The sequence below is a fragment of a genome (assembly GCF_019968985.1).
Source record: "MAG: Porospora cf. gigantea B chromosome Unknown PgB_NODE_817_length_10612_cov_365.7, whole genome shotgun sequence".
NCBI lineage: Eukaryota > Apicomplexa > Conoidasida > Eugregarinorida > Porosporidae > Porospora > Porospora cf. gigantea B.
Window position 1 is genome coordinate 1 of NW_027179279.1, and position 10,612 is coordinate 10,612.

General features: G+C 54.2%; 4 protein-coding genes across 5 annotated transcripts; 2 read left to right on the top strand and 2 right to left on the bottom strand.

The window, feature by feature from the left end:
- Nucleotides 1-72: 72 nt before the first annotated feature.
- Nucleotides 73-744, top strand: KVP17_001461 (uncharacterized protein; the record flags this gene model as incomplete). Its single annotated transcript, XM_068516886.1, has 1 exon — nucleotides 73-744. The coding sequence occupies one exon, from the start codon at nucleotides 73-75 to the stop codon at nucleotides 742-744; it is 672 nt and encodes a 223-aa protein (XP_068371604.1).
- A 177-nt stretch (nucleotides 745-921) lies between these two features.
- On the bottom strand, nucleotides 922-1,419 carry KVP17_001459 (uncharacterized protein; the record flags this gene model as incomplete). The annotated part of the gene is made up of 1 exon (XM_068516883.1): nucleotides 922-1,419. One exon carries the CDS (start codon nucleotides 1,417-1,419, stop codon nucleotides 922-924), a length of 498 nt encoding a protein of 165 aa, XP_068371601.1.
- A 122-nt stretch (nucleotides 1,420-1,541) lies between these two features.
- KVP17_001460 (uncharacterized protein) lies at nucleotides 1,542-8,165 on the top strand (the record flags this gene model as incomplete). 2 transcript variants are annotated; one of them, XM_068516884.1, is made up of 4 exons in its annotated part: nucleotides 1,542-1,640; nucleotides 1,669-2,131; nucleotides 2,160-7,729; nucleotides 7,758-8,165. In XM_068516884.1, 4 exons carry the CDS (start codon nucleotides 1,542-1,544, stop codon nucleotides 8,163-8,165), a joined length of 6,540 nt encoding a protein of 2,179 aa, XP_068371602.1. The 2 variants fall into 2 exon arrangements, with proteins under 2 accessions (XP_068371602.1, XP_068371603.1); XM_068516885.1 differs by lacking the exon at nucleotides 1,542-1,640 and having other exon boundaries at nucleotides 1,684-2,131; nucleotides 2,160-7,876.
- A 425-nt stretch (nucleotides 8,166-8,590) lies between these two features.
- On the bottom strand, nucleotides 8,591-10,420 carry KVP17_001462 (uncharacterized protein; the record flags this gene model as incomplete). Its single annotated transcript, XM_068516887.1, has 1 exon — nucleotides 8,591-10,420. One exon carries the CDS (start codon nucleotides 10,418-10,420, stop codon nucleotides 8,591-8,593), a length of 1,830 nt encoding a protein of 609 aa, XP_068371605.1.
- Nucleotides 10,421-10,612: the final 192 nt, after the last annotated feature.

Consider the following 10,612-nt stretch of genomic DNA (forward strand, 5'->3'; position numbering starts at 1 on the left):
TGCTACAAGGAACATTATGATGTGTTCTTTAAGAATCTCGAGGCGAACGGTACCAGCTCTTACTACCTACAGATGGATGCTGGCGAGCTGGACGCTACCAAATTGGCAACGAACATGAAGACGGCTATTGATGGCGCTGTCGGCTCCCTCTTTTGTATTACAACCACAGTCGCACCCACTACCGAGCTTGCCAGTACTGTTGCCACTACCACTGCCGCTGGTGAGACAACCGTCAAACCTGTCACCCCCACCACTCCTGTGACCACAACCATTCCCATCCCTGTGACCAGCGTTCCTGTTCCTGTGCCCACCGTCTTACCCACTACCGAGCCCCCCATTACTGTTGCCACTACCACTGCCGCTGGTGAGACAACCGTCAAACCTGTCACCACCACCACTCCTGTGACCGCAACCATTCCCATTCCTGTGACCAGCGTTCCTGTTCCTGTGCCCACCACCTTCCCCGCAACTTCGGAATCCACGGCCAGTACAACTGCTATTGTGGTTCCCCCGCCCCCCGTTCCTTCTGGTGACGGTGGAGTCGACGGTGGCACCATCGGAGTGGCCGTAGGCTCTGCTGCTGGTGGAGCGGCTGCTATTGGCGCCGTAGCGGCGGCGTACATGCGCGGCCTTTTCGGAGGCGGCAGTGCTCCCGACATGGACATCGCTGAAGACGTTGATGTCCCGGAGAGCACGATGGAGCGAGAGATGATGCAGCAGGTGGACGCGGATATGTTCAACTGAGGCCCTTGGCCGTCCTGAGCCGTTTATAAATTCCTTTTTGATATAAATGGAATAACCAAGTCTTTAAATTGTCTTTCTTTTGTCTTTTGAACGGCAAGCGTGGTCATGACGTTGATGTGAGGATTGAATCTTAACACGCAGGCGTATTCAACGTAGGCGTCTTCAACGCAGGCATCTTCAACGCAGGTGTCCTGCTCTTTCACTGGTGGAGAAGGAATCTTCGCTGGTTAACGACGGGGTTTTATCGTGGGACTCCCAGTTGGACACCAAAGAGTCCACAAAATCTTCAAGGCTCAATGAAGGGGTCGACCCCAAAATCATGTCCAGGTCCTCTTTAGGAATATCCATGTTGAAGTCGTCGATCAGTTGCTGCAGGTCTCCACGCCAAACGAGGCCTCGCGGATCACTCAGCTTGGCTCGAGCCACAGCTCGCAATGCTCGCGAGCCGGATTCGTCGGGAATGGACGCGAACCAGTGGCTGAACCGCGCCGACGATACCCTGTAGCTGTGGGGAAACGCATACCCGTTGACCCAAAGACACAGCCGCGCAGCCTCATCCCGTGTGATAGGAGTGCCGATTTTTCCCATAGCCACGAGTACATCGTCGGGGTCTATCTCGTGGTCACCATCACGGTCAAAACTCGAGAATGCTGCTTTCGGTTCGTCTTGCACCATCGGAAATATTTCGGACCGGCGTTTTGACTACAGAATCAAGGGAAACGCGCAAGTGGTAATGTTGGGCGTGGTGAAAGCAGATAGTCGTTGTGGATTCCCAGGCCACAAATAAGGATTTAGGGATGACTTTCGATGCCAACGGCATCATCTGCACAGACATCCATAAGGCGAGTCTGGAGTTGCTGTCGCCTGAGGAGCTGACGAAGATATCCGTCGTGAACGTGAGTCGCTGTGAAGACGCTCATTCAGATCACATCTACTACAATGTTTGACGGTGGCTCTCCCAAGGCCAATGGACTCCATGATCTGCGTCTAGGCCCTCTGGAATGGCAACACACCTGCGTGACGTGCGGCCTCCGGCGAGACTGTCCTGGGCACCTTGGAAACTTGCAACTCGGAGTGCCGGTGTTGCACCCAACCCTCATGCCAGGCTTAGTGTCACTCCTTAAAATAACATGTCTTCGTTGTCGACGTTTGAAGGCCGACACAAACACTCAGAGGCTGTTCTGCAAGCGATTCGAATTGGTACAGGCCGGAATGCTGGCGGAGTTGCAGGAATTTGACATGCTTGCTGGCAAGAACGGCAAAGGTTTGGATACCGGTGGATACTTGGCCACAGGTGAAGAGGCGAACAAGATTCACGACAACGTGCTTGCACGCAAGGTCCATCTCCGCAAAATTCTCAATGATCTGGACGCACGACAAGTCAACCGTGAGTTAAGGCGGGCACCTGTATCCAGCTGACAATTTAAGTGTGGACGTCTCCGCTACGCAGGCGGTGGTGGAGATATGGCATATAGTCCGGAAGCAGCTGTTCTCCGAGATCGGAAACCATTGCTCCCATTGCACCCGCACATTCCATGCGAACATCAAACGTGCCTCAGGCGACGCCGGCATCGTGGTTACATGGCAACGAGGTACTGAGAGGCCGTTCACGGAGGCGCTGTGGTCGTCTGAAGCGGAGGACCGCGAGGCGGAGTCCCTCATGCCGGGAGAGAACGTGAAGGTAGAGAGGCGAGGCAAAGAGACGCACTCCTTCACGCTGCAGGGCTATCATCTGTTGGCCCTCATGCAGAGCCTCTTTAATGGCCCCGACCGCGCTATTCTCGAGTGTCTTTTTCCCGTTACGCGGCGCTATGATCACCACACTTTCTTTCTCTCGGCCCTTCCCGTCTCTTCCAACAAGTTTCGACCGCTCACCGTCGGCGGCCACGGTGGTGGCGGGGACTCGCCTGGCGGCATGCTGCACCCTCGTACTAGCTGTCTTCTAGAGATCATGCGGACGAACGAGAAGGTCCTCTTTTCATCTCTTGTACTGAATTTAGAAGAGCCGGAGCTGCTCGCTGTTGACGAAGCCCTCCGTCCCACGGACTCAGACGGGAAACCGCTACCAATGCCCATGGTTGGCGACGGTGACGCAGAACGCCTGAAAGCCGAGATTCTCCGGCATAAACAGAATCACCGGATTCTTCAGGAATATGCGGCTGAGCTGCAGCAGCAAGTCAACGCTCTGATAGACAAAACCAAGGCGGTTGACCCACTGAGAGCTCCACCTGCTGTCCGACAGTGGCTTGAGAAGAAGCAAGGCGCAATCAGACAGAAAATGATGGGCAAGCGGGTTAATTTCTGTGCGAGGTCTGTGATAGCCCCCGATGCATACATCAGCACCAATGAGATAGGAATCCCGGTGGAATTCGCGAGAACCCTCTCCATCTCCGAACCGGTGATGCAGAGCAACCTCGAGTATCTGAGAGCGCTGGTTGTCAATGGCCCAGAGAAGTACCCTGGAGCTAACTCAGTCATGGATTCGAAGGGTCGCGTGACTGACCTGAGCAAGATTGATGTGGGGATGAGACAGGCGATAGCGAAGGGACTTGCGCCCTCTCTGTCACGCAAGTTTCCTCCTCCTGTAGTCTACCGCCAGCTACGCGATGGTGATGTAGTTATTATGAATCGGCAACCGTCTTTGCATAAGCCATCGATGATGGCACACTTCGCGAAGGTTTTGCACGGTTGGAAGACGTTCCGACTGCACTACACCAATTGCGGCACGTATAACGCCGACTTTGACGGGGACGAGATGAACTTGCATTGTCCACAAGATCCGATATCTCGTTCCGAGGCTCGATTGATTGCCAACGCGGATTGTCAGCACACTGTCCCGAAGAACGGAGATCCGCTACGAGGCTTGATTCAGGACCATGTGCTCGGAGCGAACTTCCTAACTGTGAGGGGCACGTTTCTCGACCGCCACCAGTACTACACACTTCTGTCTGTGTCCTTAGCTGCTTTCGTGGACCGCGAGGACCCCGTAAGGCTCGATGGCGATGTTCGAAGCCCAGACGCCCCGTTCAACCCTATCAACGTTCGAGGGTACGACCCTTATGCCGCGTTCTTCTCCAAACAGAATATCCGCATACAGATCGAGCCTCCGGCAATTGTGAAACCGCGGATGCTGTGGACCGGGAAGCAAGTTGTGACGTCGGTACTCAAGACTGTGATAAACAACGTCGCCAACATGCAGTTCAAGCGGCAAATCGGACCTGCAGGAGAGTTCCCCGGTCTAAACCTGGAGTCCAAATCCAAGACTCCTGGGGATGCGTGGAATGGGGTACGAGACGGAGACAAGGAGGAGCAAACTGTGATCATTCGGAACTCGGAACTCCTGCAGGGTGTTTTCGACAAGTCGCAGATCGGTGCTTCCAGTTTCGGTTTGGTGCATCTCTGCTACGAGTTGCTCGGACCGAGGACTTCGGGCATCTTACTGACTGTTTTTGCAAAGCTGTTCACCACGGTCCTTCAGATGCGAGGTTTTTCCACTTGGGCTGGTGATTTCTTCATGACTCCAGAGGGGGAAAGGGAGAGAGAAAAGATCATTGCCAGGATCACCCTAGCTGGAAATTACATTCAGGAGGTGTTTGTGGACTCTATTCGCAAGGAGATGAAATGGAAGGACGATCTGGACAACACATTTTCGCTGCGCCGCAAGTTCCGTCTCGCGGACAGTGCAGCTCAGGATGCTGCGAACGCGACGAATGGCAAATCCAGCCGGGAGTTCGATGAATTCTGCAAGGACGTGCAGCTCGACAAGTGGGTCGGCCGCGATGGCCGGCCCACTCAGAAATCGGCGACGAGCGTGATTCCTGCCTCCTGGACAGTCCACCCGCTGTATCGGGCAGTCAAAAGTGAAGTGGACCCCGAAGCTGCCGACGGCACCGCCTCCACAGAATTCGGTCGCTTCCTGCACACGCCTCAGACTCCAGACTGGCGTCGGAGGCCCAAAGCGGAGGTTCTGGAAATTACACGGGAACTTTTGGGGATGTTTCAGCTGGCGGCGGATGGCAATACTCGCGTCCAACGCGAAATCCTGAGGATTTGGACATCCACTCCTGAGATCGCGCTGTACTTTCCTCGTGTAGCAGATATGCTTGGGGCATACAAGCTGTGGAACCCTGACGCCCTTCAGAGACGCAGTCTGATGACTCCTCCCACGGCGAGCTCCCGCTTGCTCTCAACCCCAAAGGCGAACTCGAGTGTCATCCTGCCTACATCGAAGGTTATTCACGGCGACGGCTCACTCAGGTCTCCTCTTTTGCACCACCCCTCCTGGCTCTGGAAGGAACCCTCAGGTCTGGATTTCGATGATACGGCTCGCTATGCTTGGAGGCTCGTTCAGGTGGGGAATCGATCTGAGTTGGAGATGGCTAAGCACGGCGTTTCGCAGCTGCCCTTCGTCCCGTGCCCCAATATGCTGACGCGGCTCCGCATGGAACGACTTGCTCAGACCCAATTTCGTGGAAAGGAGGAGTCCTTCGCTCGAATTCTTGACAAGTTCTTTCAGGCATCCATGGGAAAACTCACATCGAAGAACAACGACCTTGTCGATGGCAACGTGACCCTCTACAAGTACCCGTTCAACGGGTTCAGCAGCATGATCACCACGGGGGCCAAGGGCAGCAAGGTCAATTACGCCATGATCGCGGGGATGCTTTCACAGCAGTCCCTAGAGGGCAAGCGAGTGCCAATCATGGTTTCTGGTCGGACTCTGCCATCATTTGCCAGGTACGATTGGGGAGCACGAGCTGGAGGGTTGATTACTGATAGGTACCTCACCGGCTTGCGTCCCCAAGAGTACTACTTCCATTGTATGGCAGGGCGAGAAGGCCTGGTTGACACAGCCGTGAAGACTGCCAACTCCGGATACCTGCAGCGGTGTGTTATGAAAGGAATGGAAGGCATGCTGGTTAACTACGACGGAACCGTTCGCGACTCGGACGGCACCATTGTGCAGTTTCTCTACGGTGAGGACGGCGTCGACGTAACCCGCCTGCCATATCTCTTCAATGTGGACGACATCCTCTCGAACCCCTGGCCGCTTAGAGCGCGCTTCGGGACTAATGAGATGCTGAGCCATCCTAGCGTCAAGGCCAATCTCCAACGCATGAAGGATTACCGGGCCAAACAGGCGGCCGCTCTGCAGGAACACGGCGATGACCCGTTCGCCGACGTCGAGAAGATCTATGGCTTCGTCGATGTCCGTGAACCGCTGACGTCGGCGTACAACCCCGTTCGATGTGCCGGCGTGGCGTCGGAGCGCTACATCGACTACGTGGAGCAGAAGCTGGAGGCGGTCGACCGCTTGCCACAGAAACACGCGCCTATGAAGGACATGCAAGGCAAAGATTCATCCTACCTCAAACGGCAGCTGAAGAAAATGCTCTTTGTGAAGTACTGCGACCAACTTGCACAGCCTGGCGAGGCTGTCGGGTGTATTGCTGCGCAGTCGATCGGGGAGCCCGCCACGCAGATGACACTGAACACCTTCCACCTTGCAGGCCACGGCGCGGCAAACGTGACGCTAGGAATACCACGTTTGAAAGAAATCCTCCAGACAGCGTCGGAGTCTAAAACACCTATACTTTGCATTCCGATTGACGGCGAGAACACCAAGGAAGTCGCAGATAAGGCCCATAAGCTGCTGGGTGGATTCCGAAGGATTCCCTTGGCTGACGTCGTGCATGCCGTGGGGGTCGAGTCTTCGGTGTACTATCAGGTGCCCAGTTTCAGATCGAACAAGACCACGAATGCTATTGACGGGTCAGCGAAGCCTGTGGGACTACCTGACTTCCATCAAGAGTGGTACAAAGGCTCGGTAAACCGTCCCGCCACTGCCGTACAGAAGTACTGGATGTATGAGGCCACCATTCAATTCGAGAACCTGGAGCACTTTTGCAAGGTGGTTCCCAAGTTCACCCCACAGAGGATCATTAACTTGGTGCTCAACCGAGTTGTCCGAGGCGAGTGGATGAAGCAGGTAAACCGCATGGTGATTCTGTACGCGTCCAAATACGCCGAAGAGGAGGTTGACTCGGCCGACGATCCGATGGAGATGGCTGCGAAGACACTCGTCTTCCAGCGAAACCTGAAGTCTGTCTATGACCGAAAGGCTCATCGAAAGGAGCAAGCTAAGATGGCTGGCCTTGGGTTTGGCGTGTCGAAAGGCGGCGACAACGACTTAGATTTCGTGACGGGCGTGGAAGTCAGCGCGAAGCTGACCTCCAAGGTCGCGGACGATGGAGATGTGAAGGACGAGGGCGACGAGGCGGCAGAGGCCGTTACTGGTCGTGAAGACGACGCACCTGCGACTGACGATGAGAAGGACGATTCTGAAGTCGATTTCTCTGAGAGTGAACTGGGACCTGATGCCCACGTAGAGGATGACGAGAGCGAAGATCCCTCAGCTGTGAAAGAGGAAGCAGAAGCTGCCGACGAGGAACCCCTGGACGGGTCTGTAAAAACTGAGAAGGGGAACAAGGCCTTCAAGACACGACAATTATCGAAGTGGCTGACGTTCAACAAGGATAAGCGGGTGATAAACGCCGACGATCTGCGGCCTCTGAGCCACGACCAGCTCGAGGAAGACGCGATGTGGTCGGAGGCGGAAGGCGCGATATGGAATCTGAAGGGGTTCCCTGAGGAGGCCTTCCGATACCTACAAGACATCTACGTCTGCAATAAGACATGGCGGGTGGTGGTACGCTTTGGTTGGCCCTTTGAAAAATGTCCACGACGCGTGAACTTCTTGAGCATGTTCAGCAAGAGCATCAAGAAATTTACCTTACAAGAGACCCCTGGCGTGCGAAACGCCCGCATTGTTGGTGGCGAGGGCACGGAGACGAAACCGCTTCCAGGTAAGGCGCACGTGGAGATCCAGTGCGAAGGGACGAATATAAATTGGCTTCATCGCCTTAAAGCAGATTGCGTCGATCACAACAGAATAAGCAGCAACGACATCAAATCTATACTGAGGGTGAGTGGCTTGGCAAGTCAAAATGCAGTTCTACGGTGTAGAGGCTGCACGACGAGTCATCGTCAAGGAGCTCAACAAGGTTTTCTCTGTGTACGGGATCGGGGTCGACAACCGTCATCTAAATTTCATAGGGGATGCGATGACTAGCTCCGGGATGTTTAGACCCTTCTCTCGCCTGGGAATTCAATACCATTCCTCGCCTTTTTTGCAAATGAGCTTTCAAACCTCGATGAAGTTCCTGAGCGACGCAGTTCAACGTGGAGCGTACGACAACCTAAACACGCCAGCAGGCGCCCTTGTTACTGGCAAGCCATGTCTGGCAGGCACTGGTCTTCACCGAATACTCACGAAACTGCCATTCAAAACTGCAAAGTCTTGCGCCAGCAATCAGACGCCCAAAACGCGGAAGCAGAAGAAAGTTCGGTTGTTTTCGTAATAATCAGTGTGCCTGTCCATTGATTCCAAGCCCGTGTGCCACAATTTCAAAAGACGTGACGTCGTCATCGTGCACGTTACATGCAGAAAGATGTTGGTTCTTATTTATGTAAGATTTCACTAAGACGTTGTTCTGATACGCTTTAAACATTAGTTCTGTCATCATGTTCTCATGTCTCGAAGGGAGACGATAGATTGGAGTTTCTTCAACTCTACCACCCTGTTAAGGGATATCCTGCCGATTTATGTGAACATGCTTCCCGATTTTACCACCCGTCTTGAAACACGGACCAAGAAGTGTTATGTATCATTTCACTTTGAAATATTTTGTCTCGGTATGGAATCATTATCTCGTATGGAATCATTACACTTCAGAAACATATCGTCGACATTTAATAATTATCTCACTCGACGTATCGTAGTACTTCAGAGCTCACTTTTCTCAGACTTGACATCCAAGTCAACTGCTGCAGCGACGTCGCCATTCTGCACGTGATTGTGCACACTGGAAGTTGACTGGGCAGAAGTAAGTCGCACTACCTCAACGTCGGTAGGGAAGTGTAGGATGGGTCGTGATTTGGTTGTATAGAATCCGTCAGCATACTTGATCGCGTTCTCGTTATCCACGGCGGACAACCACGAGCTGAGCGCGGACACGCTTTTGCGGATCTCCTCCGTTCCGGACTCAATGCGTCTCAGTGTCTCGTCCTGGTGGCCCTGTACGAGTGCAGATATCTTCCGAATGAGCTCATCGGCAGACGAACTCGACTCTTGCCTGCTGTGGATGATGAAGTCGTCCAACCTCTGAGACACCGATTCCAGTTCTCGATGAACGCATTCTTCAATCGATTGTAGCCGACTGATCTCCGACATGTAGAATTTCTGATTGCGTTGACAGAAGGCGCAGTCGGCACCCAACTCCAGCTCTAGGTGGTCAACTTGGTCCGCTGAAGCAAATCCGAACCTCGCGGTTTCACAGGGATCCGATGTTGCCTTAGCAAAGGGACTGAACGCCGGTAGAGGCAAGACCGAGCTCTCAGCTATCGCGGCCGAGGCTGCTCCGCGGAACTCAGCTGTTGCCGCCGAAGCCGCTCCTCGGAACTCAGCTTCGTCCGACGTCTCTGCCGAGCACGTAGTCACATGCTGGCTGGTAACGCGAGACGATGATGTCTCAAGCGTAACTCGGCTGTGCACGGTGATCTTTCCATTTCGGAGCAGGTCATTAACGTCTATATCAGCAGCAGCTACGTCAAAGGTAACCATTGCTTCGCTTTCGAGTCGGCCAACTCCAGTACTTGCCGAATCGTGAGTCGCAACCTTGTGAGTCGCAGCCTTGCGAGTCGCGGCCGCGCCACCGCTCTCAACCCCCACACGCGACGGCCTTCGGATTGCCGAAGCTGGTAGCTTGTCGTAGGTGGCCTCATCGGCAAAAGACGCGATCTCAGCTGCGCCCCGTGAAGCAGGGAGCAGCTTTTCCAATAGCACACAGCCGATAGTACTATGGAACACCTCACCAGACTGTAGAGTAGCTGTGAAGTGACCAGAACCAACGACGACAACATCTCCAGTGATGGAAGTTACCGTCATAGTCAAACCGGTGTCAGTAGTGGAATGAGCAGCATTGTACTCGGCGACAGGACCGGCAGCACTGTCCAGGTTGAACTCGTGAACGCTTCCATCGAGGTCCACGACAAGGTAACGGCCAGTCAACACGACGAGCTTCGATCCGCTAGGTAGACTAAGGATGTGAGAGCCATGAGGGATGTGAAGAGTGCTGAGATCGGCCTCACGATCGGCCTCAATAGGCTTCGCAGCAGTCTCATAAGAGGTACTCAAAGTCTGAAGGAAGGAGCTCAAGAGGTTCACGCTCCGCTCCACAGCTAGAGTCTCCGTCGCACCGTAGATGTAAGTCGGACCCGTGGCTTGGACCTCTTTGGGGATGGGCAGCTGTTCGTGACGCGTATTCAGAGTTGGGGCACGAATATCCTTCAAGGAGTTCAGCAGATCCACGCTTCTTTCCACCGCAAAGGCCAACAGGAGGGGACCGAAGTTCGAGATTGACTGAACTTCATCAGCAACAGGAGACGTTTCCTGCGGAGTGACATCGGCTACCTCAACTGCCACACTTGCAGTGGGTAGCTTCTCAACCACCTCACTACCGACAGCCCCTTCGTACGCCTCACCAGACGGCAGAGTCGCCGTGAATCGACCAGACCCGATGACGACAACAACTCCAGTGATGGAAGTTACCGTCATAGTCAGACCGGTGTCAGCGGTAGAATGGGCGTCGTAGTCCGTCACAGGACCAGTAGCCCCGTCCAGGTTGAACTCGTGAACGCTTCCATCAAGGTCGACGACTAGGTAACGGCCAGGCAACACGACGAGCTTCAACCCGCCAGGTAGAGTTAGGATATGAGCGCCATGAGGGATATCAAGAGTGCTCAGATC